Raw genomic sequence first — 22,933 nt, 5'->3', positions numbered from 1 at the left:
AAAGACCACAAACTAGATGGCTTAAAACAATAGAAATTTGGGGCCGGCCCCGTGGCCGAGTGGTTAAGTTCGTGCGCTCCGCTGCAGGCGGCCCACTGTTTCGTTGGTTCGAATCCTGGGCGCGGACATGGCACTGCTCATCATGCCACACTGAGGCAGCATCCCACATGCCACAACTAGAAGGACCCACAAGGAAGAATATACAACTATGTATCGGGGGGCTTTGGGGAGAAAAAGGAAAAAATAAAATCGTAAAAAAAAAAAAAAAACCCAATAGAAATTTATCCTCTCACAGTTCTGGAGGCCAGAAGTGCCAGAAGTGCCAAATCAAAGTGTTGACAGGGCGGCGCTCTCCCTGCAGGCTCTAGGGGAGAGTCCACTCCTTATCTTTGCCAGCCTCCAGCAGCTGTTGGCATCCCTCTCTGCTTGTGGCTGCATCCCTCTCTGCCCGCCTTCACACTGCCTCGCCTGTGTATCTGTATCTCCCTCTGCCTCTCCCTTATAAGGAGACTTGTGATGGCATTTAGGGCCCACCCTGGTAATCCAGGGTAATCTCTTCATCTCAGAATCCTCCATTTGATTACTTCTGCAAAGTAAGATGACTTTTACAAACTCCAGGGTTAGGACTCAATATCTCGGGGTGGCCATCCCTCAACTTACTGCACCAGGTTCTTCTCACCACTGCTGAGGCCTTAATCTTATCCTGCTCTACTCCCTTCCAGACCAGCCTCTTCCCTTCAGAAAAGTCACAGGCCCCGGCGGTCTCTGAGGAGACTGACCCTGGCCGGCTGAAAGAGCACCACTTTGGCTGGCTTAGTCCAAATCAGTCACCTCCCTTCTCTGCGTTTTTCTCTCACCTCTACAAAGATGGCGATGGGCAAGGTAAGTTCACCTCTGCTTCCCCCTGCACTTTTGCAATGGACCCACTGATCTGCCTGCTCTCCTCTCACCCCTACAAACCATGTTGTCTAAGGTAAATCAGGTCATGTCACTCCTTTGCTTAAAGCCTCTGTGAAAAGACAGAGTAAAGGCCCTCCCTGTGGATATGTCCCCTTCCATGGCAAAAGGGACTTTGCAGATGTGTTAAGGATCATGAGCGAGGGAGATTATCCTGGATGATCTGGGTGGGCTCAACGTAATCCCAAGGGAGGCGGGGAGGTGCCCCGGACAGAAGAGGAGCTGTGACAATGTAGGCAGAGGTTGGAGTGATGTGCTTTGAAGATGACAGGAGACCACGAGCCAAGGAACGTAGGTGACCTCTCAAAGGTGAAACAGACAAGGAAAGAAGCTCTCCCCCAGAGCCTCCGGAAGGAACCAGCTCCGCTTACTTCTTGACTTTGGACCAGTGAGACTGATTTTGGACTTTTGGCCTCCAGAACTATAAGATAATAAATTTGTGTTGTTTTGAGCCACATAGTTTGTGGCAATTTGTTGTAGCAGCAACAGGAATCAAATACAGTGTCAAAGGGATTCTCATTGAACTTAGAACAAAGTCAGATTTCTCATCTTAGTCTACAAACGCCTGCAAGATCTTGCCCCTGCCTTCCTCTCTGGCCTCATCTCCATCACTTCGCCCAGACTTACCATTGTCCAGCAACAGGGGCTACTTTCTGGTCTTTGGCAGGCCGGGCCTCATGCTCTGGCCCTCGCTATCCCCTCTGTCTTCAATGCTTTGCTCTGGCTCTTTGTCACTAAGCTCAAACTATCACCTTCTCAATGAGGCTTTCCTTGAAAACTCAGGCTAAACAGGTGACAACCCAATCGTCCCCACCCCAGCCAGTCTCTCTCCCATCACTCTGCTTTGCTTTTGCTCACAGCACGTATTGCTATCTACAATCGTGCTATTCACTATGTTTAATATGCATCCCTCCCAGAACGTCAGCTGCATGAGAACAGGGTCCATGTTTTGTTTCCCATCTGGAACAGCCATTGATCCTAAAGAGAGATTTATTCAATGAATGAATGGATGAAATATTCCTTCCTAATGATTCTTCTCTGCAGTCACGGGCTGCCTGACATAGTTTCAGCCTTTGTAGCATAACAAGAAAATCACCCTCAAGCCCAGGTTTGAGCCGTGAGATGAGAGAGGACGGGATCTGGAGGCACTGTCTGCTTGCTCCTCTCTTCAGTCAGAGTTTCCTCCCCCTTAACGCAGTTTTAAAATATTTCCCCCTTTTCATTTGCTTCCCCTGTAAGACCTCCCCTGGGCTCTGTCCATTTGCGACTAGTAGAATTTCCTGAGGATGATCTTAGGGTCAAATACCCTCAGGGACTCCTCAGCTAAAGCTCCCGTGGTCCCTTTCGGCTTCCTGCTGCTTAACGAGGGCAGAGGTGTGAATCTGATGCTGTTCATGTTTTAGGGGCTCAAGGAAACTCCTGTTTTGAGACTGAGGGCCCTTAAATCTTGTGGGCTTAAATAAATCCTGACTTCTGTTCTACTCATGAAGGGCTTGAATCTTTTGATGCCAAAAAAGGGTGATTTCCATTCAGAAAAATGGTATCAGTCTGGCCACCCATACCAGCTCAGAAACTCTTGGTCAGAGAAGAGATGATCATAGTGCCTGCTCCCCACCTCCACTTCACATCTAAGGAGGAGGCTTGATCTGGTTGATCAAGATGGAGCACATTCACTGGACATAGAGCTAAGACCCCCCTTTCCCTCTCATACTCCACCCCATACCCTTTGGAGGATATCCTTTACACCCATGAAGTAGGCAGCTTCTGACATGGCTCCCAGTGGTCTCTGTCTTTCCTATTTATGCCCTGTGTAATCCCTTCTTGAGTGTGAGCTGGACCTAGTGACCTGCTTGTAATGAAGAGAATAGGGCAAAAATGATATAATGTCACTCCTGTGATTAATTTTCAAAAGAATGGAATTTACATCTTACTGGTATTATCACTATATTGCCTTCTTAGCTTGAACACTTTAATGAAGCAAGCCAACATCCTGGAAAGGCCCACATGGCAAGGGACAAGGGCAGACTCCAGCCAAGAGCCAGAGAGGAACTGAGGCTCTCAGCAGAACAACTCACAAGGAACTGAATCCTGCCAACCACCATACAAGCAAGCTTAGAAGTGGACTTTTCCCTAGTTGAACCTTCAGATGAGACCACAGCCCCTGCCACACCTCGATCACAGCTTATAAGGGACCCTGAAGCAGAGGACCCAGCTAAACTGTGCCTGGATTCCCAGCCCATATAAATGTGAGCTAAAAAATTTGTATTATTTTAAGCTGCTAAGTTTTGGGGTACTTTGTTAACAGTGATAGATAAGTAATACAACCCACACGATATCTAGGAATTCTCCATGCAATTCAACCCACCTTAGGATTAGGATTCCACATTGGGATATGAAGTCAAATTGTCAGGTAGTAATCAACTTTTCATTTGCTAGGCTTTGTCCTCTATGCATTTATTTCCCTCTTGGACCTTGTGAGGGAGAGTGACTGGTTGAAAACAGAATTGAAAGTTCTTGCTTCTCTCATCCAAATGCCATTGTAATCTCACTCTGACATCTGGCCTAATTTGGACAGGCCATATGCCAGGGAGACTAGCATTTATGGGACAAAATCCACAGTGGAAAGAGTGTGGTTCAAACAGTGAAAGGCCTCTAGAATTCAAACCTTTATTGTTTTGGGAAATTGGGATTCACTTTTGGGGTCAGGAACTGCTTGTCCAGGAAGTGATGAGCAGCAGAATTCCATGTGGGTCAAAGCGGTTTCACATCAAAACCAGCAAAGATACGGGACCCGTGATATTTGGCTTTCCGGCTTTTAGAGCCAGACATTGATAGGTGGTACTGGATCAGGCGTCCTGGATCACGTATCCCAGATTTGGTTCCCATTTATCTTGCTTTGCGTTCCTTCCTGATTTCTCCAGTATTTCAGCTTGTGTGTGAGGTTAGAAAAAGAACCATGGCAGGAATAACATTTGAGGATTTTGGAATTGTGTCATCATTGGTTGTTCCATCAGCTCTCAAGTGGGCTCTGCTTATCCGACTGACAAGCCTAAACCCTGGCACTGTCTTTGTATTTGGGATTGAAGAGACAAGCAAGAAGACTGACTTCCGGTGATTTATGTGGCCTAACCTTGGGGCAGCCGAGGACGCTCCTGCAATTTCTTTCCCATCTGTCTTATTTCTTTGATCCCCTCTAAGTTCATGAATGGCTCCACTGATAGATTATGTGGTAGATAAAAAATCGGCCACCCGTTATGCCATTGCTGTGTCCACTCGCCTTTGCAGTGTGTTTTTACAGTGCCTCCCATGCAGAAGTGGAGTCTATTTCTCCACCCCTTGAATTTGGCTTATGGGAAAGCAGCAAACGTGACATAAGCAGAGGCCAGAAAAGTGCTTTGCACTGCGGCTGGCTTCCCATTGCTGCTCTTCGGCATCCTTAAAGCCACTATGTATAGAGACCTGTGTTCTAGTGGGGACATAAGAGAGCACATGGAGCAAAATCAAGCATCTCGACTGAGTTTCCCCTAGACCAGTTAGTGTGTCAAACACCATATATGTGAACGAGGCCACCCCAGACCATCTAGTCCCCAGGTGACCTTCCAGCTGACTGAAGATACACAGGCGAGTCCATCAGAGACAAGCCAGACCAGAAAAGACACCACCGTGAATTAAATAAACGGTTATTTTTAAAAGACACTAAGTTTTGAGGTAGTTTGTCACTCAGGATTAGATAATTGACTTAGACTTCTATCATGTGTATGTTTCCACCAACTCACCTTCTTGCTGGATCTTGAGTCCCTGAAGGCAAAGGACCATAACTCTTCAGAAGGTCAAATTCAGGCCCTTGCTTTTGGTGGTGAGCTTGGTAATGAAACGATGGGGAGCTCTATGAACCAAGAGCAATGACAAGCAAGTCACTTCTTTAATTGCTTCTCAGTGTTGGCCTGTCTCTTTATATCACTAGCCCTAAGAATCTTGGGCAGCCCCAAATCCCCATCTGCAGAGAATCCACCTTGGTGGTTTGCTTTCTAAGCACGTAGCCCTGTTGCTCCAAGAAGAACTTCCAATTTTTGTTCAGAGAGCTGCCCTCACCCATGCTCAGTTGCCGTGGTTTGAGTGGCACTCTGCCCACAGCTCCAGAGGCGCAGCTCCTGATGTAGGTGGTTGGCAATCTCTAAGATGACACCTGGAGGCCTCCACTGCCCGAAATTCTCACCTTGTATAATCCCCTCACCTTAACTGTGGGCTGGACTTACTGACTTCCTTTTAAAGAAGAGACAACAGCAGTATGACAGGATGTCACTTCTGAGATTGGCTTACTTCTGAGACTAGATGTCGTCAGCATTAGGCGTTCTCACTCAAATCATTTGCATCAGGGAAAACCAGCTGCCATGGCCAGAGGCGGCCCTATGGAGATGCCTTCCTGGCGAGGAACTGAGGCTGCCATGTGAGTAGGCTTAGAGGTGAATTCCATCTCCCCCCAAGATGAGCCTTCGTATGTGACAGCACCCTGGCCAAGAACTTGACTGCGACCTCACGGGAGGCATTAATCCAGCTAACAGACATTGAGAGGTAATGAAATTTTGTTGTTTCAAAGTTTTGGAGTAATATGTTACACAGCAACAGATAACAAATGTAATTTGGGTCTGGCCAAAGCACCTCCCCTGCCTCTTCTCTCTGTCTGACACAGTGCTTGGCTCAGGAATGTACACGTGACCAGGCTGAGCCAATCACGGTAAACTGCAGGATTTTTATAGGAGCTCCCACTCTTTCTCCTTGGACGTGATCCCAGGAGGAGGAGAGGCTGGGACTTCCGCAGTCTTCTTGCCCCTAGGAGTGAAAAGTCCCGGACTATCTTGCTGGTCTCTATATCATCAGCACTCAGAACTATGCCTGGATCACAGCAGATGCTCAATATTTATGAAATGAAAGCTGGGTTTACAACCAGCAGAGGGAGAAAATACGACGGGCTGACATGGAATGGAGAACCAGAAGCAGCAATGGTAACCTCCTCCATAATATCATCTTAAACGGCACGTCATCGAACATGGATAGAAATCCATGTATTTTCACTTTCTAAATATGATGTTCTAAATGGAACACACAATTTCTTCTTTAAATTTAAGTTGGCTTTAGCCAATTTTAACTGGCAGAATTTCTAAAATTCTGCAAAGTCCACTAGGACCAATGCATTCACTGTATCCTCCTAATGCTCCGTTTATTGGGGGTCTCCCAAGGAGGGAGGACATGAATAAACTCTGTAGAGTCATAACGTAATTGGTGTGACAGGTCTCTTTTCTGCTACCCACTGGCATTAGCAGCCACAAAGGCATGTGCTGTAGATTGGCTTACTACAGCTTTCAAAAAGAAAACAGAAGCATGATTTCACTCAGAGAAGATATTGGGCAGACACCCAGTGATTCAGTAATGTGCCACTCTGATCGCAGAGAGCGTGGGGCTCCTTGTCATGCCAACAGCTTTTGGAAGCAATCTCCTTTATTTTCCCCTCCTCTTCTGGCCTCCCTGGACAAGTATGGCTGTGGAGAAAACAGCATGCACCTTTTTTTTGCAGATGCTCAATTAGGAGAAAATAGTAAAAGGTAAGTAGTTTTACAAATAGTGACATCCTCATAGACCATGAAAAAATGTTCTCTCTTTACTGACACCAACCTCCTTGTTGACTTTTGTCATGCCTGGAAAGAAATTTTTGTTCTGTACTTTGTGCTTGAGGATTTAATATACATGAACCGCACTGACTGGGTGACTGAGCAGAAACCGCAATTATGGGAACAGGAGGATATTGAGGTCATTAAGCTTGTGACTTGCAAATGGCAGAGGTTTCAACCTCAAATGGCTACACCAGCCAGGTAAATGGATGGAGAGTGTAGGACAATAGGGCATGGTGGAGACTGTGGTGAAATGAGAGCACACACCACTTTTAAAGGAGATACCTATTTCTCAGTTCTGTCAAATTATTTCCACATGTGTACGTAGGCCCAGTGCTGTCAGTCTTCTGATGCTTTCCAAGTGAATCTGAAAGCCCAGAAATTTATATAAAATCTCCTATTTTTTAATGTTGACAATGATATCAATTAAGTAAAATGTTGTGCATGTGAGACAAATCATCTACCAGCTGTATCAGCCCATGGCTCTCCAGTCCGTAACCTTTGTACCAGAGTCTATTTAGAAGCAGACATGTTAACAAGAGAGTTCGCATATATTAACTCAGTTTAATCATATCAATTCTTAAACAAAAAATTTCCTCCAAGAGACAATAGTTCACAGTAACTGCAAAGCTTACTCACAATTTTTAAAAATACCGGTCATGCTTAGCATTCAAAGATGATATTTTAGAATAACTGTAAAAACTTTTACCAGGAACATCAGCTTCTGACTTTAAAAATTACAAATACTGAAGCATTTTGGTATCAGACACAGTAGTTTTGACATCGTCTGTTCATTTGATGAGTTTCTGGAAGTTTGGAAAATTGTACCTCTATAATTGGGATAAAGCGCTTATTCTAAACTAAACATTTTCCAATGTAGAAAACAAACTAGCAAGCTACACATACAAAGAAAAGCCCTCTAGGACAAGCTCTCCACCTGTTGAATGCCAGCATATGCACCATGAATCCTGGAAGACTAGAATTGATACATACATTTGACCTGAAGTCTTACACTCCAGGCTCAGCAATGGAACCTGCATTCACCTACACATTAATGACAAACTCTGGGTTAGTATAGGAGAAGCCAGCAAATTCGTTTTGGTCCAAGTTCATGATGAAGAGCTTATCCGTAGGCGTGAGTTCCACAGGCTGTCTGGTGAACTCTTTGTCGAAGTTGGAGGTGTCTCGCCTGTCTCTCTGCCAAACGGAAAGCAAACACATTAACACAGCAGCGGCAGAAGAAAACAGAACCAAGACATGCCAGGTACCGGGAAGCTGACGACATCTCATGGGCAGAGTCAGAAAGAGCCCTGTGCTCACAGTTTTTAGCAGCTGCATTGTGCATACCACTCCCTGGCCTTCGTTTCACATTGTATATTGGCTTCAGGAGAGAAAACTTGGTGGAAATTTTCTAAGAAAGGAAATGAGACATGAAATTTCTTTAAGGATTGCCCTTAAGTGTTGTGTGCGTGCTCTGTTTTCTTTGTCTTTGAGATGAACTGAGTTGGCAACTACTTCTTACCATGGATAAGGTCACAGAATTCATCAGGGGGTAGAGCGTCCTGGAGAAAACCATCCAGTAGCGACCTCTGTGCCCAGGAGGCTCTTTTCTTTAACAAGGGGAACAGCTGCACAGCCTTTCCCAGCCTCCAAGAAGGCTGAGTGGGGAGTGAGGAAAGGAGATCGCTGCCAATGAAAGGAGCTGACCACTGTCTGCCTACATTCCTTGGTGCAATCTAGACTTTGAAAGGATGCTCAGAAATCCACCCACAGACTAGAATTTGGGTCTTCATCAGCCAGGCGTTCTCTCCAAGGATGTTTATAGCATGCATCTAGTCAAACTAGATAACTGTAACAAACAAAACCCAAAAGCTTAAAGTAAGGTCTGTAAGGACAGCCTTAAAAGAAACAAAAATGCTATTCTCCTAGTTACCCTGGTATTTCTTTCAGGGGGGCAGATGGGCATTGATCCCAGTTTACTAACTACAGTTTGGGGCAACTTTTACCAGGGAATGTCAGAGTGCGCTCTGATAAAAACATCTCACAGACGAATGATGCTCTCCCCTCTCCAGGGTCTGTGTCAGCCTATCGTCTCTTCCCATCCTCACCACCCACCTCGGGGCAGGCAGAGCTGGAGTCCTCATCTCCCATGGTTTGGTGGATGGAAACTGAGGCACGGGAAGGTGAAGTGACTTGCCCAGGATTGCACAGTGGGTTAGTGATTTTTATCTGACCACATCGCTCCTAATTATGCCTCATCTCAGTCCCTCTGACTCGAGGGAGACAGCCCAGTGGCTGGTTTATTACAGGAAAACCAAGGATAACGCCTGGGTTTCACTGTTACTGAGCAGGCTGCCTGGCGTTAGCCAGAGTTGTAGCAGACAGTCAAGAGGGGAGGGTCAGTGAGGACTGACTGACTTGCTAGTCTGGCCAATCGCCATCCATGCTTTAGGCTTGGCCCCCAGTGGGCACTGACTGCTAAGGATTTCTCATTGCTGGGCTCATTCTCCTTTGCAAGACACCTCTCACAAGAATTCCTTCTTTTGGGCTGCTCCCTTGAGATAGGTAACATGTGCCTATGGAGTTCTCCACTCACTCGTGCAGTGTATGTGTTGGGGTGCAGGAGTAAGGGGGACATCAGGAACACATTTCAGTACGTGCAGCCACAGCAGAGTGGCTGAAGGTGCTGATGGAGCTGTTCTCTGGATGATGGGCCGTCTCCTGCCACATGCCACCTCTTCTGCTGTGTCTCCTGCCTGTTGTCAGTCTGTCCTGTGCTGTCCCAGGCACTGAATGCATCACTTCCTGTGTTCAGAGAAAAACTCAATTGCCAGCTCTTCCTTTAACATTGTCTGTGCATCCCTTTCCTGACTCCAGAAATCATACTTTAGCATCCTTTCAATTGTCTTCATGGCACCTGCTGCCATCAGCAATTGTCTTGTTTATTTATTGCCTCTCTCCAGGAGGGCAGAGTCCTTGTCTGTTTCTTCACTATCGTATTTCCAGTGCCAACAATAATGCGTGACACACAGCAGGCTGTCCACAATTATTTGTTGAATGCATGAATCAATGAATGAAGACCTGAGGAAGGATGAGACTCTTCCCCTTTCTCAACTTATAGTTGTCCCCGAGTCAGAGACTTCACTCTATAGCAAAACAATTGTTCCCATTGATCTTAAGGGTCTCTCACATGGGCCACTGCCCATTTTGAGTCACAGTATAGACTGAACTGTGTTAATCCCTTTCAAGGTCTGACAGCTCCAGGGCTGTGTGTGGGTCATGGGTATATCTTGGGCTAGAAGGTAAGAAGCTGCCTCTTTTCGGGTCTCCCCTGGTAATATGAACCCTATGTGGCCTTCCCTGCCTGTGGGCATCCAGCAGGGTTCCTTTCCCACTACCCACAACTTTGAAAGCCCTTCCCATTTGTTGTGCTGGTGATGTTTCATGCGTCAAACAGCCACATGGTCCAAAGAGGACTTGCCATGATGGACTTTGTCCTGTTGGCAGGTCCCCATAGGAAATATCCCTGAATTTTACCCTAGAAGTTGGGAGAGAATGTTGGGACAATTCCTTTCTGGGTTGATAGCATTTGAAGCCACATGAGAATAGTCTCACTCATCCAATGAGGGTTATTAATTCCACTGGCCTCCTATTAATTCCCCAAGAAGGTCATTGTGACCACGGCACTATCTTTCTTAGAAGAGGAGCAGGTTAGTGAGAAGTCTAAGGAATGAAAAGAGGATTCCTGGATCCTGGTAGACAATTAACCATGGCTAACATGGATGTGTTTAGGTTTCTTTGGATTTTCTCATTAAATTTTCTTTTTTTTAAATTCTGCCCCTATTTAGGTTCTTTTGGAAAATCTCAATCTGTCTCATCTAGAAGAACCAAGTGGCGTGAAGCCAGGGACAGTGTGCTGGAAGGAGAGCAGTGTCTCCCTGACCCGGAAAGGGTAATGCCTGCAGGAATAAAGAGGTGAGAGCCAGGACTCGGAACTGAGCTGTAAAACTGGCTCCCTTTCTCCATATGAGCACCTGTCTCTGCTCAGATCTTGGTGATCCTGTGGTCTGTTCGAGCACAGAGACCGTGCCTTTGGCCTTCTAGAGGGAAACCCACCCCAGCTTCCATCCTGCCTCTCTCTTTCCTCACCCATCATGCTATAGGATTGTCCCAGAACTCTGAGTCAAGAGGGCGCTGCTGCAGCTTCTCCTTCAGCCTCAAACTGTGGTCTCCAGAGAGAAGGAAGGGCCCCGAAGATTTTAATGAGTTTCTCTTTCTCGTAAGAAGCCTCCCTGACTAACGCAGAGACTAGTTATCTCTAGATCCTATCATGCTTTTAGTCACTTGTTTGATGACTGCCCTCTGGACGGCATCTGGATGGCTCCTCACTGTGCTCCTGGCACCCAGCACAGAGCCTGGCACACAGCTGGTGCTCAATAAATGCTGTTTGGATGAATTAATGGAGGGTGGAATACATGGATGATGGCAAAAATAAATTAAAAATCTTCCTTCCAGGATAAATTTGCAAACTATTGCCCAGAGATTATATACGTTAAAAGCTGTATCTTGGTCTCCTCTTTACTTGAAATGTTGATAGAAAAGGAAACTGCAGGAATTCTGACTAACGATCTCTTACTTCCACAGAAGGCTTTCCTGACCAACCTCAGTAGGACATGTTAGGGGAACGGAGACTTTGGCCTGAGCATCTATGTATGCAAACTGTTAAACTTCTGAAAAATAATGGCAGCAATTCAGAAAACTTAGAGTGCAGTATATATAGACAGTTTAGTCTATCTATCTGTGTCTTACATTGTTCTCAAAAGTTGTCATAAATCATTTGTCAACGTCCCAGCATTTCTCCATGTTTTTATCTTCCTGAGAGTATATCCAAGGAAAAGCCTGGTGACCCAACGGCCAGATGAAGGGCCTCAGATAACCTGCCTGTTGATGGGCATGGCTCAGAGATGCTGGTTATAGAGCAGAAGGAGTCCCACCCTGAGAATCAGGACACTCAGGTTTGCATCCCAGGTGGCTGACCTTGGGCAAGTCACTTCCTCTCTCCAGATGCCAGTTTTCCCAACAATAAAATGAGAGGGCTGTGCCTCGATTTCCCTCCTTCTCTAGCCTCCTAAGCTTGTCAGCTAGGACTGAAGTTTGTTTCACCTGAGGTCTAGATTGCCACCACCATGGCAGTAGCAGAGATGGCCCCAAAGCCTGCAGCAAGGAGAAGCAAGAGGGCAGAAAGGAATGAAGGGCAGGGCCCTGGCTTAAGCAGAAATCCAAATCATGGTTTTCTTAAGATGAGAAGTCTTACTTCAAGGACATTTGTCAAGTTTTTCAAGTTCCCTTGATGGTCTCTTAGAAGCCCTGGCGCTTCTGGAAATCACTCGACTTGTGATAAGAATTCTCTTTAGGGTTGCCTGCAAATAGCAGGAGGCAGCAGGCAAGGATGGGGAGCCATTTGCTGTCCTCATCTACTCAGAAAGAAATGGGATTTCTGCCACCCAGGGGGTTTCCTTGGGCTTCTGGGGGCTCATAAAGCTGCTTGCTAGAAAGAATGTTTCGTCCGAGCTGGGAGGAGTGGTGATTTTAATAAGAAAATCAGGAGCGTGCCCCAGCCACGCTCCAAGCTGACCCCTAAACGTGACTGGTGGGACTGTGGGCTTTGAGCTCTGACATCCTTGGAAGCCCCCCAGCTAGCTCACCCCATCCTATTACAGGCCACCAGGAGTCCCTGAACGGTCCCCAGTCCCAGCCTCTCTGAACTGGCTGAACACTGGGGCCAAGATTAAGCTCTGGGTTTAGCTCCTTTCTGTCCTGAAGCCTTGAGAGGCCCCACTTTGTAGTTTGGGTCCACATTTTTCAAAGAGAGTTGTTTTCCTTGAAATAGCATTTCTTCTTCTTTTTTTTTTTTTATTATTGTATGCTGACGCTAGAAGAAAAATGGCACATAACAGATATCCAGATACAAATGAACATTTCCACAAACATCTTGCAAAACAACATCAAAGTGAAGAATACAACTGTCTATGTGTCAAGAAATGGTGTCTTTCTCAGAGCACTTAATTAGCTTTCCAAAGCCAGCAACGAACCTAGACAAATCCCATCCACACAGGCCTGGGTCTGCTGGCGCCAGAGCTGTCTTCTTGGCAAATCAAAGCAGGTCATCATGGTTAATAACATTTGGACACATATTTCAAAGCGTGTGTAACAAAGTGAGGAATTTTTTTGCACTTGAACAACAACAGAAATAAAACCCCAAAGCAAATAAAGTTTGAAATGTAATGTAAAACCGTGGCCCGTTGGGACCATGTAGAGTGACCATGCCTTCTCAGGGAGTGGTGCCAAATGCCCTTTTCAAGTAGTTTGGGGGTGAAGGTCACTGGGGACATATAGCATCAGAAATTACAGTCCTGAGGCAGCACCCAAGCTGGTTGTCTTTTGACCTCTGAGGTGCTTTTAGATCGAAACTGCCTAAAAGCACACTCTGAGAATTTTCAAAGGGCTTAGATAATCTTCTTAACTTTGAGTTAAAAAAAATAACAAATAAAATTTTATTTTTAGCATGTTCTTTTCAAAGCTCATGGTGTTTCCAAACCAGGCAGAATGGAGGAATTCCCTCTAAGTCAAAGAAACCATAAACTTGGGTACAAGCCAAGCTCCAGGTCCAGAAGTGGAAGAATAGGCTAGCATCCAATTATCCACTCATTCGGTAAGAAAAATCTGGACTGGATGGTTGGAGTTGGAGAATGTATGAAAACAGTAGTGCAGAATAAAAGGGGAAGAAAGCAGGCATTTTCTGTCCCCACTGGATCTACTTGGCTGACATGCTGGAAAAAATAAATTGTAAGAGGACTATGATAACGTGTTAATTATGCAGCAGCATTTCCATACGCCATCTGCATAATCCCATCTCACAGAGATGCTCCAAACTACCTGAGGACATTTGGGTTCTGAAACACGGTCACTCTAGTCTCATCAGCAAATAAAGACATGGATGCAACTTTGCAATGAAAAAAACAATGTCACCACAATAGCCGTTGAGCTTGAATGACAGAAATGAAGGACGGAGATCTACACAGCTACTTAGCTCTTGACTTCAGGTTTTAAAAATTCAGAGTTAACAAAGGAAAATCCTTCGAATTCTGATTGGTCAATATTCCTGATGACTTCCTGGTCAGGAGGTGTTAGGACTGGTGGATGGCGGGTGAAAAATCTGTCGAAGTTTTCAGCATTTCGCCCACACTATGAGAGGGGAAGAAAAGAACTTGTGGTGGGTGGAAAAAAAAAAACAAAACCAAAATCAAAACAACAGAACCAAACAAAATCGGGTGTGGTTTTCTTCGATCCCTTCCCTTTCACTACCTCAGAGAGATTGTTTCAATGATCTGAAATGAGAGCAACATAAAATGCAAAATTCTTATGACCTTGGGCTCCCGACCTTCAGTTCCTGTAGCTCGTGAGCTGCCCCTGGTGTCCTTCTGGGCAGTCAGGAGCTGTATGGTAAAGGCATGAGATGGTGGGGCTGGTGACACATGGCATGTCCCCCCACCCCCTACCCCCAGGAGTCAGCCAAGTTCATCTGTTGAAAGAGATGGGATTAAGGTACCTGAGATGTTTCATGTGGCACATGATGCAAAGTAATGACCTGCTTATACATCACCTGGGAGGTCCCAATACTTAGCAGCAGGTCCCTCAAAGTGCTGTCCTCTGGCTCTCAATCAGGAACAAATGACGTTTTCCAGCTCAACAGATACAGGAGTTTACAAACTCCAGTCAATGGAGAAAGATCCCAAGACTTGTGTTTGGTGGTTGTAATGCATGGGCCATCACAAGGGCCTGGTTAGCTGGCTAAGTCATTGACCCTTACTTACAAGGTGCCAGGAGGTAAACTCAGCCATTCTCTCCAAGCGGGAATGAAGGGTGTGGGATGAAATACAAACCAGTGTTCGATGGGGCAACTGGGTCCTAGGGAGAAAATCATTGCCATTTCTCACCATCCTGTGGTCCTTCTACCGTATATGAAAAGGCCCTAGTCTGAGGCAGAGTGGTAACACGTGTGTGTTTGCACATGCGTACCTGTGTGTGCTCATGCATGAGTGCACACACATGCACATGCTCATTTCCACCTAATGAGAAGAGATGAGTCACTAAATCTGTTCTTTGTTCTTCACCAGCAAAATCCATTTTCACAAAAGTTCTAAGTGTTTCAAACATGGTGTCTACAGGAGGTAACTACAACGTAATAACATAGTAGTAGTGGTAATAATAATAATTATGACAGCTAATATTTATTATGTGTTTGCTATATGCCAGGCACCCTGGAATGCTCTTTATGTGCATTATCTTATTTAATCCTCCCAATGACCCTATGAAGTGAGTATTATTATCATCCCTATTGTACAGATGGGGAAACTGAGGCCAGGGAGCTTATGTAATTTGTTCAAGACCACACAGCTAACAAATAGCAGAGCTGCATTGTGAGCCAGGTCCATCTGAGGTCAGAGCCCTAACTCCCGGCTCCATTTTCCAAGAACAGTTGACAGGCTGGGGACTGACTGGATAATGGAGTGTGGCAGGGATGGGCGGGGAGTGAGGAGAAGCCAAAGATGGGATGATGAGGTCTCTGGTTTGAATGACAGAGAATGTAGTTATATCAATCACTGAGATGAAGAAAGTGGGAGAAATGGGAAAAGATGACTATTTCTGTTTCAGACATGATGACCTTGCGGGACCTGTGAGATTCTAGGGGGTGACCTGAGGCAGCTCGAAGTACCAGTTCTGCAGTTTGGGGAGAGAACTTGAAAAAAAATTTAAAGGACAGAATATGAAGGGTGGAAAAGAGATAATAATACTAGTCATAAAGATCATTGAGCACTTCCCAGGCAACTGACACTTGCCAAGTGTTTCCCATATGTTACCTTTTAACTCATGTAACCACCCCGTGAAGTAGGTGTTTGATTCCCGTCTCCCAATGAGAAAACTGCCCCTAAAACTTTGAGCGGTAAGAGCAGAACCAGGAGAGAGCAATGGCAGATAAGACTCGTGTCAGACTTAGAGAAATATGCTTGTTATTCCAAGCTAAATTGTTTCAGCTGTTCTGATATCTTGGCTTCTGTTCTGCTGGCCAGTGGGGAAAACGCCCTGAAAGGATGGTACCTTAGGGTCAACACAGTGTGGTCAGGACTACTGCCCAGATTCTTTCATTGTTTATTCATTTTCTCATTCAATGAATATTTATTGAGTATCTACTATGTGCTACTAGTAAATTACCCTGTGCCAGTAGAAAATTATACAAAATTGGGGCTGGCCCCATGGCCAAGTGGTTAAGTTTGCACGCTCCACTTTGGCAGCCCAGGGTTTTGCTGGTTCGGATCCCAGGTGTGGACATGGCACCGCTCATCAGGCCATGCTGAGGCGGTGTCCCACATAACACAACTAGAAAGACCCACAACTAAAATATACAACTATAGAGGAAAAGCATTCTAGGCAGTAGGAACAGCAAGTGCAAAGGCCCTGAGACAGGAGCTTGCCTGGCATAGTTACCAAACAGCAGTGAGGCCACTGTGACTAGAGCAGTGACCAAGGAGGAGAGGGGTCAGAGGTCAGAGGAGGGGCCAGGAGCCAGATCACAGACCCCACTGGCCATGTGAGGACAGAGGATTTCATCTCAGCTTGATGAGAAGCCACTGGAGAATTCCAAACACTGAGTGGTCTCACTTATACTAAAGCAGGATCATTGGTGCTGTGTACAAAATACGAGGATGGGCGGGGGGCAACGATGGGAACAGTGTGATGAGTTAGGAGGCTGTTGCAATCAATAATCCAGGCAAGAGATTATGATGGCCCAGAGGAAGGTGAGAATGGGGGACACGGAAAGATGCCTTCGGATTGGGGGTATAGTTTGAATTTGGAGTTGACAAGATCTGCTGATGGATCCGATGTGGGGTAGGAGAGGAAGAAAGGACCCATCAGTGACCCCAAGATTTTTGGCTTGAGCAAACTGGTTGGGTGGAGGATGTGACGGGTAGAGCATATTTAGGGGGGAAACAGAGCGCTTGGTTTCATTTATGGTAAGTTCGAGAGGCCAGTGAACATGTCAAGGATCGAATGGGAGTCCCCTCACAGCGGTGTGGGCACTAAGGGCAGCAGGAGCTAGACTGATGGCAGAGGCACTCAGGAGGGTAGAAGATGATGCAGAGGAGAGAGATGGTGGATAGGGCCATGGAAGAGAGGGTGGAGCAGAGGGGATGGAGATGGAAAATACAAAGAGGCGCCTGTGGTGGGGATGGTTGGAGTGAGATGGCACGTTATAAGGCAGACCTGCAGGCGTTTCTCTTTGGCCTGGGTGTGCTGGGACCCTAACCAGCCAGCATAGGAAGGATGTTAGCATAGAGTCTTCGGGGGCCGTTTTTCTTTAAAAACCATCAATTTCCCATCCACGCCAGAAGGCTGCTGCTTTGCCGAGGCCTCCCCAGAGGCTGTGATGGGAGACGGAGGAACGAACAGCTTCTAGCAGCTCTGCAGCCTCCTCTCCCAACACTCCCCCACTGCCTCGAGAACAATGAAATTTTTAAGTGAGATAGCAGAGAGACGCAAGAACAGGGGTTAACCAAGGGGGCGCGATACAGCGGGAGCGTGATTTCCCTGCTAATAAGCAGCTTATGGGGCTGGCAGATCACAGCCTCCCTAAGCGTTTCCGTGTTTTTCAAATGGAGCTGTCACTGCCCATTAGCTTCAGGAGCGCTCCCTAAATGGAGACGTCAGCCCTTGGGAGGCACAGCCCGCATCAGCTCTGCGCCTGCGGCGTCCTTGGAGAATGGGCAGCTGGGCGGCTGGCATCTAATTACAAACGCAGCGTGGACCACACCTGCTTCTCTGGCTGCCTTGGGTGGATACTTCAGCCTCATTCAGCTACTAAAAGAAAACCCAACCCCCTTGTCATCCGGATACACCACTGGGGCTCCTGGAACAGGGATGGGGGCCAAAAGCAACTGGGTTACTTACATCAGATGGCACCTCTTCCAGGGCTGGAGAGGGGAGTAAGGACTGTGAGTTGTTCAATCGTGCCCCTGAATCTAAGAACCTAGACAGTTTGAAAAGCTCATCTGTGAGCTGTTACATGTGAGCTCTTTTTCTTCTTTTTCTCTTCTCTCTGACGTCTGTTTCACTGTGTTAACAGCTCTGAGTCTAGCTGTGGAATGTGGAGTTGGCTCAGACACAGCAGCCACAGGGATCTTTCAAAGACGCCAACCTGGATATGTCACTTCCTTGCTCTAATCAGCAATGGCTCCCCATTGCTCAAAGCCCACACTGCTTAGCATGGCTTACGGGGCCATTTAGGACTTGGCCCTGGTGACCTGGTCAATAGGCCCCCTTGCTGCCCACTCCCTTAGCCCAACTCCTCCCACCCCCAACACACCCTCCAGCTGTACTGAACTACTTCCAGTTCCTAGAACACTCACGCATTCCTTCACGTCCAAGGCAATGCACAGCCCGCCTCTTCCCCCAGGAACGCTGGCCTCCTGCCCTTTCCCCCTCCCCTGGGAACCTCCCATGCATCTTCTTCTCCAGACAGATGTCACTTCCTCCAGGAGGCTTTTCCTGGACCCCTCCTCTATACTCCTGGGTTTACAGGACACTCATCAAAGAATTGTTAGAGGGTTTAAAAAACATTGAAATCAACTATCAACCAATAGGGAAAACAGTTAAATAAATAATGATACATCTATTTGAAGTATTGCCATGCAAAACAGTTCTAAAAATTAAAAGAAGCTATAGAAGAATATTAAATGACAGAGTTACATACAATTACTAACAGCGTGTACAATATGTTTCCATTCTACAAATTACATACATAAATATACATGCAGTATCTGTATGTATATTATATATATGCCTATAGAGATTGAGAGAGTTACGGATTGTTTAATTTTCTCCTTTATCCTCTATGCTTGATTGTCTTTTCCAAAACTTAAATAACAATCAGATATATTTTTTTTGTAATAAGAAAAGAAGCTATTTTAAGTGAGGGAGCTATTTCTGCGGGAGAAAGGGAGAAAATAGAAATAAAGAGAATGGGAGGATTTCGCCAGATTGTTGAGGTCCGCCTGATGCTGTGGAACCTGCTTCATCTTAGTGAAGAACTCTAAGCTCTCCCAGGTGGCTTCCCTAGTGTACAGCTTCAGTGTATATTTTGGTGCGCAGGGATGGTGAGGAAGGCTAATATTTAGGTCCTGGGCATTTTCTGCCCAGCAGTGTGCTGGGTCCGGGAAATGCAATGACACACAGAGGGTCCCTGTCCTTGTCGTCATGGAACTTACAGTCTAGCAGAGGAGACAGTTGCATACACAGGCCACTGCATGGTCCCATGTGACACAGGCGAGGAACCCAAGAAGGGCCAGGGAGACTCTCTGGACGAGGTGACATCTAAGCTGAGTGGGACCAGAAGGAAGGGCATTGCTTCCATGAAGGAGGGTAGGAAAGAGCCCAGGAAAGAGATGGAGGTGAAAAGTGGGCAGGGACAGGCCGAGATGCTGGAGAAGAGGATAAAGAGCCATGTGATGCTGTTCACTGCTCAACCGGGTTTGATAAGGTGAGGCTAATGGCACAGTGCAGCTCCCTGCCCCGCCTCCATCAGACTCCAGGACATCCTCAGGAACTGAAACTAGAAGGTTGCAATGAAAAGGGACCCAAGCCATATAGCCTGGGTACAAAGACGAAGGAGTATCTTTTTTAAAAAAATGTGCAAATTCAATGAAATTCAGGGTCCTTTTTATGCCTTACAGTTCTCCGCAGCAGGAGAAGGCAGGAGGGCCCCACTCAATGAGAAGAAGCCGCTAAGCACGGAGCTGCACACACATTTGATCATTTGTAGAAGTCGTCTGCGGACCAGGGTTTTTCTCCCGAGCAGAGTCAAACAATATTCAGCATGCTCTGGCCTTGGGCAAAGAGAAGAAAGATTAAAGCCCCCTTTTCTGCGAATAATGAAGGTCCCTTATAATTGGGGACATTTGCTCTCTTGTGGCTATTTAGGAGGAAGTTGGCGAGAGAGGGGTCTTGTGCTCAATGGCACGTTTCTTTTTTTTTAAAAAAATTTTCATTTAAAAATAAAATGCAATGTTTTGTTTCCCTCCAGATCTCAGTGTAAATGCCACCTCTTCAGAGAAGCTGTTCCAGATCACCTCCAAATAAAGTAGGTCCCCCATTCCCCCTTCCCTTATTCCCCACTAGAGCATCCTGTTCGCTTCCTTCATAGGAAATCAAATACCTGAATACCCCAACCTACAATCACATGTTTATTTCTTTGCTCATCCGTTTCTTGTCTGTACTTCCATCTGGACTGTGAGCTCCATGAGAGCTGAAGCCAACTCTGTTTGGCTCATCAGTACATTTCTAGAACCCAAGACAGGCTTCGGCACACAGTAGGCACTCGATACTGTCAGATGGGTGAATAAGGATATATATTAAGTGCTTTTGATTAGCCAGACACTGTGCAAGGGCTTTACAAGCAGTATCTCATTTGATCTCCCAACAGTTCTACGAAGTCTTTGCTGTACCATGAGGAATGGGGTTAGACAGCTTAAGTATCTAAGATCTGATCCCAGATCCGACAACTGATCCAGACTCTTCTGTCGTCTTCCACATTTATTGCCAAAACAAACAAGTTCTTCAAATGCACCAAGAAAAATTAACAACAAAATCCTTTGTAATTCCACCACCCCAATATCTTTATTATGTTAGCATTTTAACATAATAAATGTTAAAATGTGTCCTGTGTCCTGGATGGCTGGATGAATAGAAGGATGGATGTTCTTTACTCTTTAAACAGATGTAGAATTATTACTTTATTCCTCAGCCTGCTTTTACAACACTAGATGAAATACGCTCCAAACATTTTCCCACGTCAACAAAGCATCATATTTCTTGTCTATTCTTCACCGTTCACCCTAAACCCACATTGCTGGCTTCAAATAAACTAGCCCTCAAATAATAATAATCTCTTTAATTTGCCTATGTTTTTACAGTTTGATTCTCACGCATCTGGGAGATAGGCAGGAAAAGGATTAGCTTCACCTAACAGATAACTGGAAAAGTAAACAATGTGGTCAAAGTCAAACAGGGTAAAGGAGGAGAACCAAGATTCAGAGTTGGGTCTGTTCCATTCCGAAGACCACAGGCTTCCTATTACATCTATCTCACCGACTTATAATTTGTATCCGAGTTTGTGGCGTGGACTTAAAGTTGACCTGGGTACCAATCCCAGCACCATCAATCCCCAGCTATCCAACCTTTAAGCAAGTTAGCTAAATTTCCTAACCCAAGTTTTCTGTTACAGCAAATAGACGTGCCTTGCAGTGTGCACAGGGGATGACTAGATCGAATGCAGGTGAAATATTTGACATGATAGCTGCCATTGAGTGCTGCCTGACCCAGTCCTGTCCAGTGAGCTACACTGATGGGGGTGTCTGTGCTCTGGCTACAGAGGGGTCCTGCAGGCCTGCCACAGCCCCTTATCCTAGGTACTTAAAACACAAAACAAAATCTTTCGCACTAAGGCTGGTGGGATATGTGAGGGAGTTGCAAGGCGAAGCCAGGCCCTGGGGCTCCCAGTGAGAGGAAGTGAGGAAAAGATGTGTGCCCAGGGGCAAAAGGGACACATTTCCACTCCCACCCAAGCCTTTGGAAAGACATTTCAAGCAGATTCACATACCACCTCTGAGTTGTTTTTCATACCCTACTTGGGGGGCGTTCTGTGGTTGTTTCTAAGAAACTGCTTGTGTAAATAAGCAACAAATAAGCTTTCTTTTTCCCTTTCTGGGTCATGGACATGTCTCAACCCTCCAAGTTCTACTGTCATTGTAAGTCTTCACGGAATCAGCTTTTCCACCAGGGATGGCTGCAGAGGTAGGAGGCAAATGAGCGAGCTGAGTGCCATAAAGATGAGGGAGAAGAGGGCTTCAAAGGAGAGAGACTCAGCATTTATCCCGCAGATGCACTCACACACATAAGAAAGTAGGACGCTACCGAAAGAATGAAGTAGATTTCGACGTGCAGATAAAAAACAATCTCCAAGATGGATGGGGCAGGCCCAGTGGTGTAGTGGTTAAGTTTGCATGCTCCGCTTCGGAGGCCTGGGGTTCACAAGTTTGGATCCCGGGTAGGAAGGGACCTATGCACGACTCACCAAGCCATGCTGCAGCAGTGTCCCACATACAAGACAGAAGAAGACTGGCACAGAAGTTAGCTCAGGGACAATCTTCCTCACCAAAAAACACAAAACAAAACAACAAGAAAAAACAATGTCCAAGATAGAAGGGAGTAAAACAAGGCATGGAAATTGAGCACGGGGGCTAACATCCTTGCGTATGAGGTACAGTACTTCTGTCTTCAACACAGCCTCTCTAGAAGGTCACATAAGACCCTGGTCACAGTGGGTGGCTCTGGGAAAGAGAACCAAGGAGCCAAGTTAGGAGTCTATCGGGGACTGGAGGGTGCCTTAATTTCACTGTATAGCTTTTGATGCTACTTGAATATTTTACTTTTTTCAGATTTTTTCTTTCTTTTTTTTTTTTTTTTAAGGAGGGAAGATCAAAGTATCAAATAATGTGAGGTCAAGAAAGAAAAGTCTTCAAAGGAGGCCATTTTGAGGTCATTGATGACTCAGTGAGAGAAATTTCAATAGAATGCTGGGGCAGAAGCCAGAGTGCACCAAACTGAGGAAAGAATGGATTGTAGTGGAGTGGAGATAACGAGAACTGGCAACTCTTTCAAGAGTCTGTTTGCCTGAGAAAATAAGGCAGAAGCCCTAGAAGTAGGAAGGTGGGATCCCAGGTTTGAAGGGAAGGGGCTTTTAAGATGAGAAAGACTTAGCATGTTCCTGTGTTGAGGAGGATGAGCCAGAGCGGACATCCGCTGGCTTGCCTACTCAGTAGGCATTTCCTTTTTTTCTAGCAATGATGCTCTATTTTTCTTGGCAGACCCACTCCTCCCCACCTCTCAAGATGGCTGGTTTAGATAGGCATAGATCCAGTCCCTTGGCTGGTGACCCAGGCCTGGCCAATCAGCCATCCCGCCTGCCTGGCATAGTGACTACTCCAGAGATGGGTCTAGGACCCAACATCTTGCAATAAGATTGAATTTCAGGCTGCTGAGAATTTTAGGAAAAGGAAATTCTTTTTTGGCAGAAGTTGCTAAGATATTGGGATGTTAGTCTAGAATAGCAATGCACCCAGGAAAGCCTGAGAAGGAAGAATGAAGTCAGTGCAGAGGAAAGCAACCTCCAGGGATCCAGAGGAATCCAATGGATT

At 46.0% G+C, this 22,933-nt stretch overlaps 1 protein-coding gene across 2 annotated transcripts in view; it reads right to left on the bottom strand.

The window, feature by feature from the left end:
- Positions 1 to 7,191: 7,191 nt before the first annotated feature.
- PRKCB (protein kinase C beta) overlaps positions 7,192 to 22,933 on the bottom strand; it is a 304,110-nt gene continuing 288,368 nt past the window's right edge. Inside the window, exon 17 of one of the 2 annotated variants that reach the window (XM_046668250.1) lies at positions 7,192 to 7,820. In XM_046668250.1, the coding sequence (XP_046524206.1) occupies positions 7,668 to 7,820 (153 nt within the window). In that variant the 3' untranslated portion in view covers positions 7,192 to 7,667. Of the gene's footprint in view, positions 7,821 to 9,047; positions 13,869 to 22,933 lie in introns of those variants that run through there. The other variant, XM_046668249.1, reaches the window with a different exon arrangement.

The sequence above is a fragment of the Equus quagga genome, chromosome 7, assembly GCF_021613505.1.
Source record: "Equus quagga isolate Etosha38 chromosome 7, UCLA_HA_Equagga_1.0, whole genome shotgun sequence".
Lineage (NCBI taxonomy): Eukaryota > Metazoa > Chordata > Mammalia > Perissodactyla > Equidae > Equus > Equus quagga.
Note: the sequence above shows the minus strand (reverse complement) of the source record. Positions and strands in the feature narration are given on the sequence as shown.